Source organism: Thamnophis sirtalis, unplaced genomic scaffold, assembly GCF_051295495.1.
Source record: "Thamnophis sirtalis isolate CommonGarterSnake01/CBP01778 unplaced genomic scaffold, rThaSir2_p1.2 scaffold_3, whole genome shotgun sequence".
In the NCBI taxonomy this organism is placed as follows: Eukaryota; Metazoa; Chordata; class Lepidosauria; order Squamata; family Natricidae; genus Thamnophis; species Thamnophis sirtalis.
This window is the reverse complement of record NW_028261383.1, coordinates 159,691,822-159,714,633: the sequence shown is the minus strand read 5'-3', so window position 1 is coordinate 159,714,633 and position 22,812 is coordinate 159,691,822. Positions and strand designations below refer to the sequence as shown.

The 22,812-nt window shown below is 42.6% G+C and overlaps 1 protein-coding gene across 9 annotated transcripts in view; it reads right to left on the bottom strand.

Annotated features, from left to right (window-relative positions):
• R3HDM2 (R3H domain containing 2) overlaps positions 1–22,812 on the bottom strand; it is a 181,385-nt gene that overhangs the window by 4,940 nt on the left and 153,633 nt on the right. For 5 of the 9 annotated variants that reach the window (XM_087710600.1, XM_087710604.1, XM_087710603.1 and 2 more), the window contains 8 exons: positions 17,700–17,826; positions 16,825–17,060; positions 13,956–14,113; positions 12,490–12,590; positions 6,857–7,026; positions 6,583–6,730; positions 5,456–5,556; positions 2,919–3,003 (listed from right to left, as the gene is read on the bottom strand). In XM_087710600.1, coding sequence (XP_087566726.1) covers positions 2,919–3,003; positions 5,456–5,556; positions 6,583–6,730; positions 6,857–7,026; positions 12,490–12,590; positions 13,956–14,113; positions 16,825–17,060; positions 17,700–17,826 — 1,126 coding nt within the window. The remainder of the gene's footprint in view (positions 1–2,918; positions 3,004–5,455; positions 5,557–6,582; positions 6,731–6,856; positions 7,027–12,489; positions 12,591–13,955; positions 14,114–16,824; positions 17,061–17,699; positions 17,827–22,812) is intronic. The other 4 variants (XM_087710602.1, XM_087710607.1, XM_087710606.1 and 1 more) reach the window with 1 other exon arrangement.

The window sequence follows — 22,812 nt, the reverse complement described above, 5'->3', positions numbered from 1 at the left end:
AGAAACGATACAAAATCATTCTAGTTTTCTATCTGAAAGCATGAGATCCAATGCAGAACAAGTTGGTTTCTAATCAAGTCCTGCCGGGTGCTGATTGGTAATGAATTCCTATTTACCAGTACACTAAGCATACCATGAACATGTTCTAAAATGCATGTGAATGGCCATTCATATTACCCGGGTAGCCCCTCTGACTCAGCATCCTTTCTGAGATACATCTGGTGCCAGCTTTAACTATCTTTTCAGTACCAGGCAAAAGAGAGTTATAGTTTATGGGTCTCTTAATCTATCATTATGTAAATTCAATGCTGCAATAATGTTTTTAAGTATCTAACTGCTCTTTATTTTATTGTATGACTTAATTATCATTTAATTATGTTTGATATTACAAATGTACAGCAAACCATCTAGCAAAATCTGGTTTTGAAGGGCACTATACATTGAATTTAAAAAAAAAAACAAAGGGAAAAAATGGAAAAAAAACAAGTCTTCCAAAGAATATATTGCAGGTAGTCCTCTATGTAAGACCACAATTGAGCCCCCATTTTTTGTTGCTAAATGAGACATTTGCCTCATTTTACGACCTTTCTTATCAAAGCTAGTAACATGGCTGTTAAGTGAAACTGGCTTCCCCATTGACTTTCTTTGTCAGATGGTCACATGACCCCAGGACGCTGCAATCGTCATAAATATGAGTCAGCTGCCAAGTGCCTGAATTTTGATCACATAACCATGGGGAAGCTGCAATGGTTATTAGTATTGAAAATCTTTTTTCTCACTGCTGTTGAAACTTTGAATGGCCATTAAAGGAACTGTGGTAAGTTGAGAACTTACCTGTATTACAGAGGTAAATCATAGTGTTATAGATTAGTGAAAAAAATGATAGGAAAATTCTGGGATTTAGACAGTATGCAGGCTATATAAATGTGACAGCTTCCTAAACAGTTCTGGGAAATGTAATTTGGTGGGATGTTTCTAATCACCCCACTTTAAATACAGTTTCCCAAATGTATTCACAAAAGAAATACTCCCCCCCCCCCCGCCAAAAAAAAATCCCTTTCTCATAGACTGCTCATAAAAAAAACCTACCAAATTTGAAATTAATATGAGAGGATGATGGCACGGGTATACATTTTTATCTGCATCTAATCTATATTTCTCCATATACCTAAATATAAGGCTCTGTTGGGGAAAAGGATGTTTCCCTATAGTCAGCTTTATGTACACTGAATCATTTTTCAGAAGGGTTCTGTGCTCAGGGAATTAGTCCTTCTGACTATTTGCTTGGCAGCACATCTGAATGTGTGTGCCTCAAGTATGCAAGCATTATAGCAGTTCCAGTTTCCAGTGAGTAGGAGTGCTGGATCCTAGCAGGGAGGATTCTTTGCTAATATTAAACAGGTACGTAACAAATATAGCACCAAGCAATTTTCCATTGGAGAGTGCAAACAGAACAGCTTAAAGGAACAGCTCTAATTTGTTTATGGGGGAATTTTCAGGGGGCCTCCTCAATGATTGAGATGGGAACCTTTTTTTGGCTTCTTAGCCTGCCTTGCACAAACCAAATTTGCTTACTATTTTCCAAGAATGAACAAACTGAATGGTTAGTTTCACACAGCAAACTTCTTAAAAGTCAGCATTATTCTTTTTTTAAAAAGATACTTGCAAAGGAAAAGGAAGACTGTATATCTATAAACCCAGTATTGATAAGAGAGAAAAGATGGAGTGTAAAATAGATAAAATTATGAAACACTATTAGACACCTGTATTTTTAGGAAGCTTGAAGAAATAGTGGCACTATGTTTGAAGCACTGTGAGATGGCAATACAACAGCTTCTAGCCCCTTGGCACTGACAGTAATGGTTTTGCTATTTGCTGTTGCTATCAGGCAAGTCTATTAGGATTCACCTAGGAGTGGACACCTGGGAGATTTGTTGATGAGAAGGCCCAACAAAAATTATCAGCAGTGGAATGAATCAAATATCTACATCTTCAGAAAGTGTAGAACAGGTACTCCTTGACTTATGACCACAACTGAGCCCAAATTTTGTTGCTAAATGAGATGTTTGCTAAGTGAATTTTGCCCCATTTAATGACCTTTCTTGCCACATTTGCTAAGTGAATCACTGCAGTTAAGTTAGTAACACAGTTATTAAGTGAATCTGGCTTCCCCATTGACTTGGCTTATTAGGTCGCAAATGGGGATCACATGACCCCGGGATATCACAACTGTCATAAATATGAATCACTTGCCAAGGATCTGAATTTTGATCACATGACCATGGGAATGCCGCAACAATCCTACGTGTGAACGGTCATAAGTCACTTTTTTCCAGTGTGTTGTAACTTTGAATGGTCACTAAATGAAGCATTGTAAGTCGAGGACTTCCTGCATAAAATACCAGTTTATTGTTACCAAACCCAAAGATATAATCACTCATGAGTTTGGAGTCTAAGTTCTGGTCAAAGTAAGATAAGTAAGATAACAGATCCCCATGACCAAGTGGGTTCACCGACAAATGCGCGATAGACATATGCGCGCCGACAAAACTGTGACGGACAAATGAGCGCTGTCAAAATCGCTAATTGATTTTCGACAATAGCGCGCTGACAAATGCGCATCATCAACAACCCTAACCCTTTATTGTGCTTGTCATCGCGCTTTTGCCGTCACGCTTTTGTGGGCGCGATTTGACGTCACGTTTTAATCGATGCTATTTTGTCGGCGCGCATATGTCTAGCGCGCATTTGTCGGATCACGAACCAAGTGGCCCTGCCATCTTGGCAGAGGATAAGCCTACATCAATTTTACCCTTCCAAGTGAAGCTTCAATCTGGCCATGCTGACTAGGAATTCTTGGAGCTGGGAGGTTCTAGTTCTAGAAAGCTATCATAATGGGACTGGAAGGTGTCACTTACCTACATCACTTGTCCCAAGATCTGTGGATGCTGACTTGAGAGCTTGCTTCTTACTTCGGTTGCCATGCTTCATCCCTGTTTGTGCCTGTGATGGAAGAACAAAAGGAATTTGTTCTTCAGATACACAAATATCTTATCCTTCACGTTTTTATGCTGGAATTCATTGCAGGAGCCGGTGCTACTGTTTAATCTTTCACCAATGGGTCAAACCAAACCAAGTCTGAGAAGGAGCAATTATGCTAAATGAAATTTAGCAGGCTTGGATGGGAGATTTTGCATTGTGCACACTTTAACCCTCGCTACTAAAGAAGGTGAATTTTAAAGGGCACAAAGGTCTTACCGAGCCTTCACCATTGTCACTAATAGCCACAAACACAGCACATTACAAAACAATGTATGGAAATGTTTCACTTGTGCTTATTTAACATCTAAGTTCTGTATTATCTACTCATTTTTCAGCATGAAGTAAGTCCTTTGACTTACTTTTGTCTCTGTTCTGACAGAATCACACCCATCATCTTTTTGTCCTGTTACGAGTATACCAGGAGGTTTGACAGCATGTGGAGGCCAAGAGAGAGAGAATGTTTGCACCCATTTGCCAGATACATACTGCACTCAGCAGCCATTCTCTTTATCTCCTGAGCTAGCAGGAATTGGCAGTCACAGGTCCATATTAAAATATTGTGCCGCAACTATTAAGTTTTTTATTTTTTTTATTTTTGAGGAAGGTCTATAGGGCAATGTGGATCCCAGAACAATTCTTGGAAGCAAAGATTGCAGCGTGATTGCTTGCTTCCTATTTTTGAAAAAAGGGGAAGAATCTTAATGTCAGCTCCGGCCAGCTCAGAGGCCTGGAGCTGCCATTCAGGGGGGAGAATACTGGGCCAGCTGCCAAGACTCACCGCCCCACCTACACAAACTGAAGAAATTCATGCTAACAATCCATGATTAAAAGCCTATCAAACCGTTTGTGATACAGGTAGTGGTGGAAGCAACCAGGCAATGACAATGTACAGTCCTGATCGATTCAGAGTGCACTCGTTCCGGGCTACCGTCAAACGTAGCCTGTATTGCCGGTGGGTCCCAACATCCCATCACTCCGGGCCCATAACCAGCTGAAGACCCCCTCTGGGTAAGGAGAGGGTAAGGTGCATAGCTCTCTCGCGCCACACTGACACGACTTTGCAGGAGTGAATAGCCTGGATGCAAAAAGTTTGGAAAGTGGTAAGGGATGCGTTATGTCACTCTTTTGCCCCATATAAAAATAGTGCCGATAAAAGGCGGAAGGTGCAAGGACCTTTCCATGTAGACCAGAGGCTATACCTCTCCACTAAATATCTCAGTCTGCCATTGCCATATAAGAAACTTGGGCCCAAATTCATTGGGCCTTTCCCAATCGTGCGAGTTATTAACCCAGTCACAGTGCAGCTAAGACTCCCCCCTCTACTGGGGAAAACACATCCAGTCTTCCACTGCAGCCTGCTCCGATCAATCCAGGCCTTTGAGACCCACTAGGGCCGCCAACCCCGGTTACTGTAGATGGGGAACAGCACTATATAGTGCAAGATATACTGGATTCCAGGTGGCACAGGGTACAGTTACAATACCTTATTTTATGGAAAGGTTATCCCCTGTCAGAGGCATCTTGGGTTCATAGCAAGGACTGTCAAGCACCACACCTGGTAGCGAGATTCCACCGCAGACATCCCACAAAACCAGGGGAAAGGGGTCCTTCAACTCCTAACTAACTGTAATCCGTAGCTCCCCAGATGCTATCTCCGTGGTAGGTGGGGCGCATGTCAGCTCTGGCCAGCTCAGAGGCCTGGAGCTGCCATTCAGGGGGGAGAAGACTGGGCCAGCTGCCAAGACTCACCGTCCCACCTACACAAACTGAAGAAATTCATGCTAACAATCCATGATTAATTGCCGGGTGGTTTCGCTCTGGGTCACAAGGTAATGGGTGTGCGCACGCGCATGGTGTGGCTTATCTTAATTACCAATGTAGCTATAAAAGGTGGTGAGAAGCACAGGGTGGCAGCTCTGACAATTTATTCATTGCCTTAGTGCTTTGTTGGTCAGTTCGTGCTGAAGGAAGAATACAAACTGCATTTCAAACCATTTCTGTGTTTGGCTGGTTTCATTATCCCTTCGGAACCTGACACTTAAGAGGATTGTGTTGGGAAAAACTGGTTGATAGCACTAGCAATAGCACTTAGACTTATATACTGCTTCACAATGCTTTACAGCCCTCTCTAAGTAGTTTACAGATTCAGCCTATTGCCCCCAACAATCTGGGTCCTCATTTTACCAACCTCAGAAGGATGGAAGGCTGAGTTAATCTTGAGCTGATGAGAATTGAACTGTTGGCAGTCGGCAGAATTAGCCTGCAATACTGCATTCTAATCGCTGCACCATCACGGCTCATCTAATGTCAAAAAAGTCTATGACTAATCTCGTAAAGGGAAAAAGACCCTCTCAAATTTTGACCACTCAACTGAGAAATGTTTCTTGTGGCCTCCAGTCCTATCTCCACTCACCTGGTGTGCTGTATAGCTGGACTGGTTGTGCAAGAGAGGTGGGGGGCAAATGGAGAGATTGTACTGCAGCGGCTGGCCCAGCAAGGAATAGCGCCCATCACCTGGGGGGGAAAAAAGAGACCAAGAAAAGTTAATTGATGGCCCCCGTCTCTCTTTTTGTATCATAAATAAGGGTGGGAGAGGGGACACAGAGTATAGTAATCAAAGGTCGACAATCTTTTCTAAGTGAAATTTAGTGATCTCATGATATTTCAGCTGTTTAAAAAGGTATCTGACTGGGGAAGAGTGGGCCTACTGGTGGGATCTTAATCAATCTTCTCTTCTTTATTAAGAGGGATCTCCACTTCTTCATAAATCAATGGGCAAACAGTTGAAAACGTACCCATTTATTGGCAAAATGCCCCTGTCCTTAATTAGGCAAATATTCAGGTAGAAGTATTTAGATTGCTTTCATTTGAAGCTCGAAGAATATCAGAGAATATTGGGACTGTTCAGCATCATAGCGTAAAACCATGGAGAACTGCTCTATGGTTTTCTAATGGCTGGGTGTTGCAATTTGTAGTGAAGCTACCTTAATCTGAAACTGTAAAGACACTACAGGTAGTTCTCGACTTACAGCAGTTCATTTAGTGACCATTCAAAGTTACAATGCCAGTGAAAAAAGTGACTTATGACTGTTTTTTACACTTATGACCTTTGGGGGTATCTCCATGGTCATGTGATCAAAGTTCAGACCTGTGGCAATTTACTCATATTTATGACGGCCACAGCATCTGGGAGTCATGTTCACCTTTTGTGACCTTCTGACAAACAAAGTTAATGGGCAAGCCAGATTCACTTAACAACCCTAATTTAACGACTGCAGTGATTTGCTTAACATCTATGGCAAGAAAGGTCGTGAGATGGGGGCAAAACTCACTTAACAAATGTCTCACTTAACATCAGAAATCTGGAGCTCAACTGTGGTCTTACCCGCACTGCTACTGACAAGTTGGTGAATAGGACCCCAAGCAAGAAGCTCAGGTCCCAAAACCACTGATATGGAATCGCCCTTTATTCTAATATAAACATATTGGCTAATTTTCCATTGTTCATTATGATAAACCCTCTCCCACGACCTTTGTTACCTTGTGCTGGGCCCACAGGCCGGGGGAACTGTGTGAGCACCGGAAGGGGACTGAGACCTGTGCAGACACTGTTGAGGCTGGTAACGGGTGATGGTGTAGGGGACTGTGTAGGCGATGTAATAGGGCTATTCAGCTGGGTGCTGCTGGCCTAGAAACAGAGGGAGAGGGGGGGGGGGAGTCAAAAGGTTAGTCCTACAGGCTGGCAATTAGCACAACTACTGACAAATGAATCTTTTCTCCCTGTTCCACCAGGCCCCCTCCCCCTTCGCCTTACCTGAGCGCTGGTCTCTGGGTTATAGATGTCACCAGGCTTCTGACTTCGCTGGTCTAAACTGTAGTACTTGCAGTGGTTCCACTGCACCATGGATGAATTCTGAGGAGGCTGGGGGCCATTGGGCACATTGAGCTGCATGACCACAACGCCAGGCCCTGCCGGAGACACCCCTAAGAGGAGAAAGGGGGGGGGAAACGATCGGATTATTCTGGACATTGTGTCAAGTCATCAACCTTCTTGGTCTCTTTCCCAGCCTCTTCTCTCCTTGGAGAAGATGTGGTCACAAGAGGAACTTCATGGGAATCGATTTTTAACAGAGGCAATTCCTGACTTATGGCACCATTTCCTTCCTGGACCACTTCAGAAAATCCATTTCCCCACAGTTTGCCTGCCGTGTTTGCGTATGCACAAAATGGCAGGTAGCTTCCTCCATGTATGCAAAGAGTGTCCCGCTTTTTCTGCAAGGGCTAAAATGGTGAATCGTGTTTTATGTTCCTTGATGCAGTTTAAACACATGCAAATTGGCTTAATTCAGAGACCACCTATGCTAGCATTTCATCATCTTGTGGATTTACAGGGTCATTTGTTTCATAGAACTACATTAGCAATAAAATAAATTATTTGAACTAAATTATTTCTTCTCAGAAATCTGATGAAATAAACGTTGAAAGCATGAGGGGGGGGGGGAAGCAACGTTCTAAAAGGTGTGAGGCATAGTGTACAATTAGGCAAATTAAATGAATGAATGTACATTAAATCTTTTAGAAAAGCATCTCAATTAGAACAATGAGCAATAAACCAGACTGGTCAACTGCCGTAGCAGACCAATTTTCCTTAACCTGTTGTGCCCCCCTCTGGTACACACTGTGACTGCAACTCCCAGCATTTTCAAAAACAATACGACCAATCCAATCAATCAGAATAGAGCTGGAAGGGACCTTTGAGGTCTTTTAGTCCAGCCCCCCCCCCCCCCCCCCGGCTCATGCAGGAGACCTTACACCATTTCCGACAGGTGACTGTCCAGTCTCTTCTTTAAAACCCCCAGTGATGAAGCACCCACAACTTCTGAAGGCAAGCTGCAAAGAACCTTTGAAGGTCTCCTCCCCAAATCTTCTTATCCATACAAAAAACAGGATGCAGAGATTTTCAAGGATCTCATCTTCACTTGTGGAACATCAATCTCAACAGAATGAGGGGGTTCTCCCAAATCCGTGATTGGCCAAAAGCAAAAGCAGCAGGATGGCACTCTCCCCATCCCCATTGGAGAGGGCCACCAGGGCATTTGTACCCCAAATCTCAGCCTGCAACCCCATCAAAACACATCCAAACTACCCTTCTCCCCCAAGGAGGTCTAGGGACTCAGCTGATCCTAGGCCAGCAACCAGGAAGCATTGGCCTTTATCCCAACAGGCAGCTGCTCCACAAAGCCATTTCTGGTCCGCAGCAAGGCAGCACAGGTAGTTAAATACATCAATGAAGATTCTCAATCACCCAGTAGGGTTGTCTGGAAGTTTGAATCATGGCAACCAGATTTCTTTTTTTGTCTGAAATGTTGCATTGCAGTCTGAGCAAGTTGGTTAGTGAGATCCCATATATATCTTCCAGGATGGTTTCATTTCTCACCTAATCTGAATAGGCTGATAAAGAAACATTTCAAACTGAAAAAGAAAAGAAGTCCAGCTGCCATGATTCAACTTCCAGAATACTAATTAAGCTGGAAGAGCTGTAAAATATCCAAAGGGTGCTATGCTGGGAATGGCACACAGGTAAGATTAGACAGGCTAGGAAGCACATGGCTCTTAGTCGAAAACCAACAGCTGTGAAAAGAATAGATAAATCTTTCCCTTTGGATGCCGGTCTTTGATTTCAGTTTGCCTATGACAGGGGTCGGCAACCCACAGCTCTGGAGCCGCATATAGCTCTTTCATCCCTCTGCTGTGGCTCCCTGTCGCCGGTTGGCGCCACAATTTTGAGAGGAGCTTCTGGTTGGGAGGGGGAAGGATGGCGTGCCAGGAGGAGAGACTATGGCAAGGGGTGGGTTTTCCAGTCAGCTCCACAATTGATAGGGCTTTCAGTTAGGACAGATAAACAGGACATTGTGCTAGGAGGAGACTTTATGGTGGGGGAACCGGACTTCCAGTTGGCTCCAGAATTGAACGGGGGGCTTTCGGTTAGGACCTATGTGGCTCTTTGAGGAATTTAAGGTTGACGACCCCTGGCGTATGTTAAGTGTGAAGACAAAAACTTATGTGTGTTTGCTTCCCTAAAATGCTTCCAGTCTTAAGAATGCAGTCTACTCAGGAAGAAATGAGCTACGCCTGCTTTGACTCTAGAGTTATCATGCGCAGCAGTAGCCATATAATACCACATTAATCAACACTTATTTCAAATATGAGAAAAGAGGAAGAGAGACAGGGACTCAGCACTGCATATAGCAAAGTTTCCAGATCAGTGATGACAAGCCTGTGACATGCTTGTTAAAAGACTCGCCATGACATTTGAGTGGCATGTCAGCAATCACCCAACACTCAGTAAGTATTCTCGAAAGTATGTCCTGTTCTTGTGCAATTTTGGGGGGCTGTAGAGGCCATGCCAGAATGGGGTGTACTCTCACATGGCCTCCAGAACTTGTGTGAGAGGGTTAAGGTATTTAACTTAAAGTATTTAGCTTAGCTTCAGGAGGCTTTTGAGGTGACTTTTGGAGACTGCAGAGGCCGTGTGAAAATGGGGCAGATTTTTGTCTCAAAGGTGCTTTTTCCCCCTTCAAAGGCAGCTGGACAATTTTCACCTTGGGGAAGAAGAAGATGTTTTGCTTCTCATCCAAGTCTTTTTCTTCCTCAAGGGAAAAAAACAAACAAACAGTCCCGTTGCCTTTTGAATAAAGAACCTTTGAGACAACTATGACCTGGATGACTCAGAATCTCCACAGACAATATATAGGCTTCTGTGTGGCCTCTGGACCCTGTCAGAAGTTGTCCCAAAAGACCATGTTTTTGTTCAGCCTCCGAAGACGGCCTGAGGACAGTTTTCCGAGGCTGCAGAAGAGCATTTGAAAACAAAGAACCACCACCTGAAGGTAAGCAGTATGGTGGGTCTGCAGCTTTGGGATTGTGAAACTGGCTCCCAGTCAACAGTGTGAAGATGCTCACTCTGTTTGCCTGGGAAATGGGGAAACCGCACTTGACCCAGAAACCTCTTCACTTCACTGCAGTGACTTTGAAACCCCCCCCCCCTCTCTCTCTCTCACACACACACACACACACACACACAAGGCCGAGAGGAAAACAGCTGGGGAAAAGCTGCAGGATAAAACCAGATGGGCCCCATTCAGCAGAGAAATTACTGCTGCTCCACAGAATTGGCAACGATGATTGTCTCAGACCCGCCTACTTCAGTGTCACAGTGAGAAAAATGATTGCTCATTTAAAATCTTCCTCTGCTGTCAAACACAAGAAAGCTCAAAAGGACAAAATGCTACACTTATATAATTTACAACCCTGGAAATGGTTCCGAGATGCCGTTTCTGCTTGATGCCAAAGACTAGACTTTACTCTTGATTCATTGTTGAAAACCTATCATTACAATTGACCTTATTCATTAGGTTTGGCAGAGGGCCATGACCGAGAAGATCTTCTGAAAAAGATCCACAAAGGACACAATTAATAGGGGTCCACTGTGATGCCCTCTCTGACACCCAGGATGGCATCAGCCACTACACAGAAAATAGAGTGAGTCTATTCAGTAGAGACTTCTGGGACAAGGAATTAATTTTCCTTCCATCCTCAGGGGGTTTTGGACCAACCAGAGGGAGTGCCATAGTTTCTCTCTGGCCAGTATGAGCCAACAGAATGGGCATATACTGGGTGGATCCCCTCAATTAAACAGTTTCAGCGCCCAGGAAGCATGCCTTCTCTGTGGGGGTGACTGCCTCCTGGAATGAGATTCCCCTAGAAATTTGTGTGGCTCCTTCCCTGATGGTGTTCGGTAGACTGGAATGAGCCCCTTGTTAGATGTGTTTTACATAATTTGCATATGTTTTGGTGTTGGTTGTCTGGAAGTTCCATCTTCTTTATTTCCTTCACCGTATTTTCATTTACCTTTTTTATCTTGTTTCTTTATAATTGTGAGCAGTTCAGATTTGGCTTGGAGTTGGGCTCCATGGAAATAAACAAAATATTAGGGAATCCAGAAACTTGTTTGAAAGCTTATCTGGCGTTCCTTCACATAAAGCCAAATCGGTGTTAAAAAGCTTTCTGATCCTAGCTATACTTCAAGACATTTTCATAAAATTATGTTTGACTCCAAGGGAGCATCCACCAAATTGAGCATCTCGATTACTAGATTCAAAATCTCTTCAAGCACAATACGGGTTCCTACAAGTCATTCCAGAAAATTATGGGACAGAATTGAGGAACAGGCTTTATAGCATCTTTAGGAGATGCTATTGTACATGTGGTCTACATTTACAAATTCTTGGCAGTCCAAAGCAGCCTAAACCCAAAGCGGGGTAGGGTTATGCAGGGAAAAAATATTGATGGGCAAAAAACATAAGCAGAGATAATTGGGCAATGACAACAATGTTTCTCCAGTTTGCATATACAGTACTGGACTGACCCCAAGCTTCCAAAACACTCTAAGGGAAGCACATATATGATGTTACTGGATAATAATGTACTGAATAAGGAATTGCACCTGCATGGGATAGTTAAGACTCTTCGGTCTTCTCCAGGAATTAGTCACCGGACAGACAAATTACAGTGATCTCCAGGGTTATGTTTCACAGGTAATAGCAATTAGCAATTAGACTATATACCACTTCACAGTGCTTTACAGTCCTAAGCAGTTTACAGAGTAAAGAATCTACTTACTTCCTAACTGGCAACGTACCAGATATATTTTTCAAAAGGGTTCAGAAACTGAATATGGAACGTTATTTAGGGCTTAATATGACTTCATAATTTCAGATAAAGCTGTTGTGAAAGCCTTTAAGAGACCGCCTGCTGCCAATTACCTCCCAAAGACTCATTAGATCACACAGATTAGGCCTCCTCCGGGTTCTGTCTACTAGCCAATGTCATCTGGCTACTACCCGGGGGAGGGGCTTCTCTGTGGCGGCTCCGGCCCTTTGGAACGAGCTCCCCGCAGAGATTCGGACCCTCACCTCTCTCCAGGCCTTCCGAAAAGCCATTAAAACCTGGCTGTGTCGGCAGGCCTGGGGTCGATGAGTTCCCTTCCCCTCTCGAATCGTGTGGCTGTTGGTTGTTTTTAAATGCCCTGTACTTTTTGTTGTAGTTTTTGTGTTTCCCTTTCCCTCCTTGGGTTTGTGCGCCGCCCTGAGTCCCGCTGGGAATAGGGCGGCATATAAATAAAATGAACCTTGAACCTTTAAGATCTGTAGAACACATTATTTTCCATCTCATTTGATGTGAATGCAAGAGAAGGCCTCCTTTGCCACTGTTTCCAGGCTTTGGAGTTCTTTGCCAAAGAAGGTCAAGGTAGGTCCATTGTTGGGCCACAGGTGACTCCTATCAACCTAGCTTCAATAGGTTTTTAGAGGAGGCAGGTGTACTATATGCAGCTCAATCACGGTCTCCCAAGTCTGCTGTTTCTATTGGTAAAGTGCCGGGCCTTACCTGAATACTGTTGCTGCATCTGGGGTGGGCTGCAAGGAGAAGGGGACTGGGGCATCTGGTACTGCTCTGTACCTGGAGGCTGCAAGAAGCCAACAGAAGGGCTAGAAAAAGAAAAAGAAAAGGACATCAATTGGAGCAGGTTGTCATCATGATGGAGATAAAACTGTATACTGATAGAGGGTCATTCCTAAGGCCTATTTTGCTCAGTAATTTTCACCAGTCTAATGCTATTTGGGTGATTTCAATTAAGGGGATGCTTATTCAGTGCTTCAGTGAATAGGAACAGTATACACAGAGTATTTCCTCATTCTCTGGTTACTACTATTGGGCTTATGCCAGAGAGGTCTAGCAGTATAAAAAGAAATTAGTTAGATCAGACTTAGAAGAGAGGTAGCCAATGAATCTGCTGCGAACAAAGGCTGAGGATAAAATCTCATCTTCAGATGATTCGACCAGCTAAATCTTTTTTTAGGATTTACCAATTTTGAGAAGCTTGTGCATTTTCAGAACACAAATACTAGCAACCTTTTAAGATCATGGATTCTTCTAAAGAAATCAAGGAGGGCTGGAGCAGGGTGCTTTTTTGTTCTGTACTCAGAGGAGCCAAAAGAGAAAATGGTAATCTCTAATGCTTAGAAACTAGAATTTGCAGAAATGAAAATTTGTCTATAAATATGGTGAATATGCCAAAATAAATAATATTGCCTCACAGAAGCTTCCAAGCTTGATAGATTTGTGAGAACTGTGAACAATTCTCTCCTGCCCTCTTTTTAGATGGCATTTTGGTTATAATTCATCATTGGGTTAAACTGCATACAGTACATTACTTTGGAAATTTCTTTTTAAAAAGAAGTATAACATACAAAAACTTTTAATATATGCCAACACATTTATTCTGGCCTTGTACTTTTCTGTAATTTTTGAAGATTTTCTCTTTCTGCTTATCTCTTTTGGTCTCCCTCTCCTTCCCTCCTCTTCCTCCCCTTCCTCTCCACTTCTCCCCCTTTTGCTGGACTGGAATCTGGGAGAGTGTGACTTTAAATCCTTCCTAAAGCATGGAAGTGGCCTAGCCACTCTCTCTCATCCCAAATCATTTCACAAGTTTATTATTATGAGGGAAGTGGAAAGTTGGATTGTTATGCAAGCCACCCCGAGTTGCACAAAATAAAGACAGTCTATAAATCTGAAAACTAAATAAATAAATTCCTTTTTTTAAAAAAAGTCACGAACCTGAATTCTGGTAATAAAACTTTCAAAGTAATCCGCATAGCATAAAAATGAATGCAGCCCTTCCATTAATTTAATGTGCACCAAAAGGCAACAGTCCATCACTGTTCTGAGTGCTTTTGATGCAGAGTTTCTGTCTCTCTGCAATCCTGGCTGATATATCAAGAGAATTCTTAGAAGAAAATAATGATGCTTTGCAAAGCAGGAAGGTTAAATAGAGTTTTGGCTTCTGCTCATACCTGGTGCCATTCTGCTGGGCTGGGGGGATAACACTGTAATAGACTGGCATCCCTCCGGCCTGGAGCCCTCCTTGCACAGACTGGTTTGCTGGTACCAACACGGGCTGCTGAAAGGGTTGTTGGACTACGCCTTGAGAGTCATTCGCCACTGGAACCTGCTTGGGATATTAAAAGACAGAAAGGAATGAATGAAGGCGAATATTCATGTCCCAGGATAATGTCGCAAGACCCAATCTGCGTTGATCACTGGGACCAGAGGTTTTATCTTCTGAGTTTTCAGACTCGTGCTGGAGCCCATCTTCAGATCCCATCCTGTTCATCGGAAGATGGGCTCCAGCACAAGTCCAAAAGCTCGGAAGGCAAAACCTCTGGTCCTAGTGGCCGACCCAGATTGGATCCTGAAGAAAGGAGAGAAGACGCAATTCTGGAGGAAATGACAAAAGGCCTTAAAAGTAGATCTGAGTATAGATCGAGAAAGAGAAAAACATCAGATTCCTCTGGTTGGGTAAGAAGACCTCCAAGGTCCCTCTGTTATTCCTCCTCCAATATCAGACTCTATGTAACATCTACAGTTTTCTCTCTCGGCCTCTACAGCTCTGGAAAGATTTGTGATTCAGCAGGAATTATTCTGTGGTTTTTTTAAAATAGACTTTATATCACAGTGGCCAAAGCACACTATACTCAACATGACACTCCTTCTTTCCTCCCAACTCATCTGCCATCTCATTCTTCCACCTTCTCCTTTTCAGGATCTTGTGCGCTCTTATTTTTCAGGTCTTATCTACATTCAGGAACAAACTCCAATTTATGAAAACCTCAGCCTACCAACGCCTTATCTGCCGCATTCAAAATGCAATTGTTCTCCAAGAGCCGAGGTGGCGCAGTGGTTAAATGCAGCACTGCAGTTCTGCAGTTCTGCTGTTCAAATCTCACCGGCTCAGGGTTGACTCAGCCTTCCATCCTTCCGAGGTGGGTAAAATGAGGACCCGGATTGTTGTTGGGGGCAATATGCTGACTCTAAACCGCTTAGAGAGGGCTGAAAGCCCTATGAAGCGATACATAAGTCTAACTGCTATTGCTAATTGCTAAGAGCTACTGTACTTCTCATCCACTATAGGAACGCCAGTAAGCAGGTGAAAAGATCCAGGTGAAAAAAAAATATGTTGGGTAGTAGGGGGTTCTAAGTTGCCAAACTCAGGTTTGGAGAGGTATGCGTTAAAACCAAGCGCTTGGTTTTTGTCATGCACTGTTGCCCTTGACTGCAGTTCACATGAATATTTCTGACCAATGCAAAATTCATTATACAGATAGACAAGGGCTCTCAAACAACAGCCCATTTAAAAAAAAATGCTGAATAGTTTGCAAATTGTGTATACACATTTTACGTAGTTGGAGGCTGGGAAGCAGAAACTCTTGCATGGAATACATATCTCTGATTATACATTTTGTAGACTATGCAACAAAGGTGGTTTAGGTTTTTTGACTTATACAATACCTAGCCCACAGTTATCATCCACTGACTGGAAAAAAGCTTCTAGAACAGTGTTTCTCAACCTTGTCAACTTGAAGATGTCTGGACTTCAACTCCCAGAATCCGCTGGCTGGGGAATTCTGGGAGTTGAAGTCCAGACATCTTCAAGTTGACAAGGTTGAGAAACACTGTTCTAGAAGTTGGCTTTCAGAAGGAAAAAAATAAGTTGTGGGGAAAACAGCAGACTTTATTGTTCACTGCCATCTAAGTGAAAATATGGATTTAGCCACTGATATAGTCTCAGTATAACATTGTCTCTATTTACATTTGCCGGCAGCAATGTTTTTTGCTTTGTTTTACTTTTCCAGGTCTGAACTGTTCTTTCCCACTCCCTAGCTCCTGTTTTCAGTGTAATTGTTTATACAGGTAGTCCTCAACTTATGACTGGTTGCTTAGCAATCATTTGAAGTGACAATGGATCCCCCAAAAGGGACTTACAAGTTAGATTTGAAGTTCTAATGTCTCCCTGCCCCCTCCTCTGGGAGTGTGTGTGTGTGTGTTACATGAGCACATTTTGGGCACTCAGCAACTGGCCCTTGTTAATGACCATTTGCAGTACCTTGCCGTCATGTGACTTCAACTTACAACCTTTTTGCCAGAAATCAGAGCTTGTTTCTGGTTTCCAGCAAAAATCACCCCACAGAGAACATTGAGTTTATTTAACGTCCTTGGAAGTGGCCACATGGTAATCCATTTTAAAACTGTCATGAAATTATAGGCTTAATTATGGTCATAAATCGAGGATTACCTGCATTGTGAATTTTGCATGAAATGATAAACCTGAACAGATTAGTTACGTTTTGGAGGCCTGAAAAAAATTACACCAACGAAGGTTTCCAAGCCATGTAGTGCTGTGTAACACCAGAATTATGACTCCCCTCTCCTTCCCTTTTCTTTCCTCCCCTCCCCTCCCCTCTTCTTCCTTTCCCTTCCCTCCTTTCTTCCTTTCCCTTCCCCTTTTCTTTTCTTCCTTTCCCTTCCCCTTTTCTTTCCTTCCTTTCCCTTCCTTCCTTTCTTTCCTTCCTTTCCCCTTTCCTTCCTTTCTCTTTCCTCCTCTTTTCTTCCTTTCCCTTTCCTTCCCCTTGTCTTCCTTTCCCTTCCCTCTTTTCATTCCTTCTTTTTCCTTCCCTTCCCCTTTTCTTTCTTTCCCTTCCCTTTTCTTCCTTTCCCTTCCCTCCTCTTTTCTTTCCTTCCTTTCCCCTCCCTTCCCCTTTTCTTCCTTTCCCTTCCCTCCTCTTTTCTTTCCTTCCTTTCCCCTCCCTTCCCCTTTTCTCCCTTTCTCTTCCCTCCCATTTCCTTCCCTTCCCTTTCCCACTTGCCATCTTTGGCACCACTTACTTGATATGAAGGCAATGGAGTGTACTGGACCATCAGGCCTTGCATCTGACTGCCCAGGTTTCCTCGTTGGCTGTTCAGGAGGCTCTGGTTTTGGGGCTGCTGCACTCCCATCATGCTCTGCATCTGGCTACCCATGCCACTGCGCTGGTTGCTGAGGAGACTCTGGCCCTGGGGTTGCTGCACTCCCATCATGCCTTGGTATGTCTGCTGCTGATTGGACAGGATTGGCTGTAACCCTGCAGTGTAATAAGAGAGGGGAGATTATGACACCACAGCTGGGAGCCAGAGGTGGGATACCTCCCTTCTGTGTTCAAGCCAGCCAGTCAGCCACTCGGTATTCGATGGCCATGGAGCACATTTATCCTTTCAGATGGGATGAGAGAAGCCTTGGGAGTTTCCTCTTGAAGATTCCCCCCACCCCATGGAAGGAGAGCTATTCTGAGCATAATTTTATTTGCCTTAGCCACCTCTAGAGCAAGGTATATATATATATATATATATATTTCTTCAGTGCCCTTCTATGTAGGAAAACTGACTTATGGGTGGATGCTGTGGCCCATTCTCTGACCAGCTGGTTGGGGAATTCTGGGAGTTAAAGTCCACGCATCTTCAGGTGGGCCAAGGTTGAGAAGCACTGCTTTAAGGCATATGCAACCTGCTTGTGCCTTATGGCTGAGGTAAATTTGCCCTCGCAAAGATCTTCAATGCATCTAGGTTTCAAACCCTATAAATAGGATGACTCGCTTCAGGTTCCAAGAAAGGGCAAAGTGGCTTAGCTCTCCCTGAACAAGGATCGGCTGCCACCTCACCCCCCTCACCCCCACTCCTCCCATCCCAACTTCTCCCGCCTGAATGCTGCTAATCTGGAAACTTACCAGACTGTTGGGACTGTTGAGGCAGCTGTTGGCTGCGCTGGGGGCTGTAAGCCACCGGGTGCGAGAGAGGCCGGTACTGCTGGCTGGAGTTTGGATATTGTCCAGGAGGATAGTAAGAAACCTGAATCTGTCAGAAGGATAAAGGATGTTGTCAGAGAACAAAAAAGGGCAAGAGGCAGAGAAGAGATCAGGGCTAAGCTCCCAGTGAGTCAAAGGGAGGGGCTCCTGCTCTTGTTTTAGTTTAGTTTAGTTTACTTTATTGTCATCGCACATGGCACAACGGAATTAAATGCAGTCTTCAGTCTATATTATGACTATAAAAATAAAAGCACAAACATACATCCTTTACTTACTATATCATTGCAATTGAAATCCCGATATTGTACTATACCATAGAATTCAATATGGTTACTGCCCTGGGATAGAAGCTGTTTTTCAGCCGATTTATCTTTGTTTTTATTATCCTGTACCGTCCGCCAGATGGGTTCAAAAAAAGAGTGCCCAAAATGAGGTGGATCTTTAAGAATGTTTGAACTTTCTTAAGGCAGCGTAAGTTATAAAGCTCTTCCAAAGTGGGGAGAGAGCAACCAATGATCCTCTGGGCAATGACGTTGATCCTCTGGAGTGCTGTCCTATTACCGTATTTTTTGGAGTATAAGATATGAAAATCTGGGTGCATCTTATACACTGAATACAGCATTTTTGGCCTCCCAAGAGCCCAAAAATAGCAAAAATAGCCATGCATAGTTTGGCTTAGAAATAAGCAAAGAATGAGCCATTTTTTGCTCGTTTTTGGCCCCCCCCAGCCCCCAAGAGGACTCTATAAGCCTCCTAAAGGGTATGCATGCCTTTTCTTTGACAAAAAACAGGCCTTTTCTTTGAAAAAAAAACAGGCCTGTTTTTGCTGTTTTTGGGAGGACTGCAGAGTGCAAAAACTTTTTTAAAAAATTTGCCTCTTCAAAATCTTGATGCGTCTTATAGTCTGAAAAATACGGTAGTTAGCAACAAGAGATGTTGCTGTTAGCTTTATTAGTATGTGTGGTTGCCTTGCATTTAATGATGGTATATCACTAAGAGTTGGTCCAGATGATAGGACAGAAAAACAAAGAAAGCAGACAAGCTTCAGTGAGGAAAAGCCAGACTCTCATTGCAACCTCCTGAAAGAAAAATCAGTCTTACCCTTAACAACAGAAACAAAATGTATCCACAAATACATTAGGTAGTCCTCAATTCACAACTGTAATTTGAGCCTGGCAATTACAGTTGTAAGCCGTGACAGTCATAAAGTGGCTCAGGCAACAATGAAAAGGAGGGGGGATGAGGAGGGAAAAGAAGAAAGGGTACAGCAGAGAAAGTAAGGGTGAGGAATGAAGAGTAGGAGAGAGAGGTAAGAAAGAGGAGAAGGGAGGAGGAGAGGGGAAAGAGAGGAGAAGAAGAAAGGAGGAAGGAGAGGAAGAAAGAAGCAGAGAAGGGAGGTTGAGAAGATAGAAGGAGGAAGGTTGTTGCAAAGATGGAATATAGATAGATAGATAGATAGATAGATAGATAGATAGATAGATAGATAGAGATAGAAAGAGAGAGAGAGAGAGAGAGAGAACTATATGTATGTATGTATGTAAAAATGAGTATAGAGATTATAATGATGAATAGATAAATGTTAAATAGTAATTATAAGAATGTATATCTATGAATGAATTCAAAAGGAGAAAAAACTTTTTGCAACAAAATAAAATAAAGTGGGTCATCACATAATGGGACCCCTTATATGGCCTTTTTTGCAGCAGCAGCAGCCATAAAGTGAATGTAAATGCATGTCAGTGCCCAAAATGCAGTCAGAAGATTGAATGCGTGGGAATGGTGTGTGTGTGAGAAATGTCATAACTTTGAAATAGGTCATAAGTAGCTTTGGGAGGGGGTCTGTTGGGAGGGGCTCAGTTATAAGTTGAGGACCTACCTATATTCAAAACACTCATTATTAGGTGTTTTTTTAAAGGTAATTTTATTAGAGACTTTTTTTAAATGTACAAACTGTAAGATTACATGATTGCTCCCTTCTTTTCATCTTCTAAGCTTTCAAATCATTAACCCCGAAGATTACACGTTTATGGTTTTCAGCAAAAAAAACCAAAATAAAACCGACAACCATAAAGGGTTTGCAGTCATTGACAAATGTGGTTATTGTCTTTTCTCTGATTAAAAAGTCATTTTGGCCCTCTCTGCAAATTAGGTCATCTTCACCAATCATTCCTCCCTGCAGGCATTTCAGAACGTTTCCATCTTTTTTTTATTTTTTTATATAATAATCTTACTGCAGTGACTATGTAACTATTACTAGTTCTTCATGCTAAGCACCACTGTTGCAAGATTGTATGATGCCATTGGCACCCCAGGTATATTTTATATTTATCTTTCAATAAAATATTAAAATAGCTCAAAATAGGACCAGATCGTGTTTATTCTTGCTTGCGCTCTCACGGCTTTATGCAAGACCACCGAAACTTGCAAGATTTTGGTGAACTCATACAATCACATTTGATGCTTCCTGTCTTTCATTTCAGGTTTTAAAAATTATTTAAGCTTGACAAGCGCCACCTGCAATACGCCTGGTGTCTGCAAGATCTACAATATGTTGCAATCATCAACATAGATGGCACTGGAAAAGATACAAAAAGTAGTAAGCTATGGAGGTAGACAGTGCAACTGGGGAAATGTTAAAATATGGGTGTAATTTTCTTATGGAGTGGCTCTGCATCTTGTTTAATGTGATTAGGTGAAGGCTGTGTCTGTTCCTCATGACTGGAAGAAGGTCATTGTTCTCTTATACAAATGGAAAGAATATACAATAAGGTAATAATTCGGGATTATTTCTTTATTATGCTAGAGCAGTGTTTTTCAACCTTGGCAACTTGAAGATGTCTGGACTTCAACTCCCAGAATTCCCCAGCCAGCATTCGCTGGCTGGGGAATTCTGGGAGTTGAAGTCCAGACATCTTCAAGTTGCCAAGGTTGAAAAACACTGTGCTAGAGAACGTTATTGCTTGAACTCTGGTTGAAAAGAAAGGAGAGGTAACAGGAAGTAAAAGTTGGGAAGTGCAGTGCAACCTTAAGCCAAGAAGAAGGATGTGACAGGGGTGAAATCCTCCCGGTTCAGCCCAGTTCAGCCGAACCACTAGGGACAATTGTCCCTGGTTCTGCGAAATGGTAGTAAAAAAAAGCTTCCAAGGATTGCACAGCTCAGCTGTGAGCCGCACGACCGTCTGAAGCTTCCCCCCCGTTTTTAGAAACATTTTTTTCCTGCCCATTTGCCCAAACCCGGGGGGGGGGGGAAGAATGCTTTAAAAAGTGAAAAAAAGTTGGCCACACCCACCCAGTCACATGACCCCTACCCCACCAAGTCACTCTCACAGAACCAGTGGCAAAAAAAAATTAGATTTCACCACTGGGATGTGGTTATGCTCTGGGTCTCATTAATGAAACTATGTCAGCAGAACACATACTTTCTCCGTAATGGTGTCTCTTTTGCAGAACAGTTTCCTTAGAAATACAGACAGACCCAACCCTATTGGTCTTTCAGAGGTCTAGTGAAAACCTGGGTCTTTAAACTGACTCTCAGTCTAAAGTTTTAATTTGGCAAGTATAGATATATATTAGGAGGCGTGATGGCTCAATGGTTAAAGATGCTGACCGCTCGGGTTCGAGACCCAACTCCGCGCAACAGGGTGAGCTTCCGTTACTTCTGCAGTACCTGCCTACCGAGCAGTTCGAAAACATGCAAATGCCAAGTAGATTAATAGACACCACATCAGTGTGAAGGTAACAGTGTTCTGTGTGTCTTTGGTATATAGCCATGCTGGCCATATAAGCATGGAAAATGTCTCAGACAACCGACCAAGAAACAGAGATAAGCAGCTCCCCACAGAGTCAGACACGGCTGACAAGAAAACCTTTAGTTATATTTTATTGCTGTTTGACATGCAGAATTACTTGGATAGAGGAGGGAGGGAGGGAGGGAAGGAGAGAGGGGGAGGGAGGGAGAGAGAGAGAGAGAGAGAGAGAGAGAGAGAGAGAGAGAAAGAAAGAAAGAAAGAAAGAAAGAAAGAAAGAAAGAAAGAAAGAAAGAAAGAAAGAAAGAAAGAAAGAAAGAAAGAAAAATATTTGCTCTCTGTCATGTCACAGAAATATTTGTACATTTGCTGATTTAAAGGAAGATTTAAAGTAAATAGGTATGAATTCTGGAATGTTTCCAAGAACAGGATAGTTCTAAATGAGAGAGGAATGGCATGCAATAGAAGTAAAGTATTCCTAAGAATAAATGCAATCAGTTCTTATATAGCACGGGTTTATTCAATACAAATTTGCTCATACAGGATTGCTGAATAGGGGAATGATGTCTATATAGCAAAAATATCTTTGTTTATGCATAATTTTTCTGAGTTTCAGTTCTGAGCTAACCAGAAATGGCAGATGAACGTGGGGAGAAATGTTCAGTTAAATACAATGCCTTGCTGCTTTATTGTCCACTCAAGTCAGCTACTATGCGTATGTTACTCTGTTAGTGTCTATTTTGCTTTTTTCCTCATTTTGGGGCGTTACTGCTGCTGAAGTGTCCTCCTCCCCATTCCCAAAATGGGTAACCTAAGTGCCAAAGAAATATGCTGATGATAACATTTCAGGTGAAGAAAGAAAAGAAAAAACTCAAATGAAGAAATGTTTGAGATTCCCATGTGATTTGAAAGGAATTAACATTATATAAGCTACTGACTCACATGGGACACTTTTTACAGCTAATTAGAAAAAGTGCTAAGAAAGTATTAGGATCCTTGTTCTTGGGAAGGTTTTGGTTATGAAGGTATTTTCATTCATGAGTGCTCTGCCACTATAAACTATTTTTTTCTAGCAGCTCTGCTATTTGTATTGTGGCATACTATTTGAATACTAGGGTTTCTAGGATCATAATTTATTAAGACAATGATTTTGTAATGCTTACTGAGTAGTTTATCACCAAGCAAAGACATGTAATGATTGTTTAAGGTATCTATGGTTAAGGAGTGCCTGTACTAAATTTCCAGTAAAGATTGCTTATGATAAACTTATGTTTAGGCTGGCTAATCAA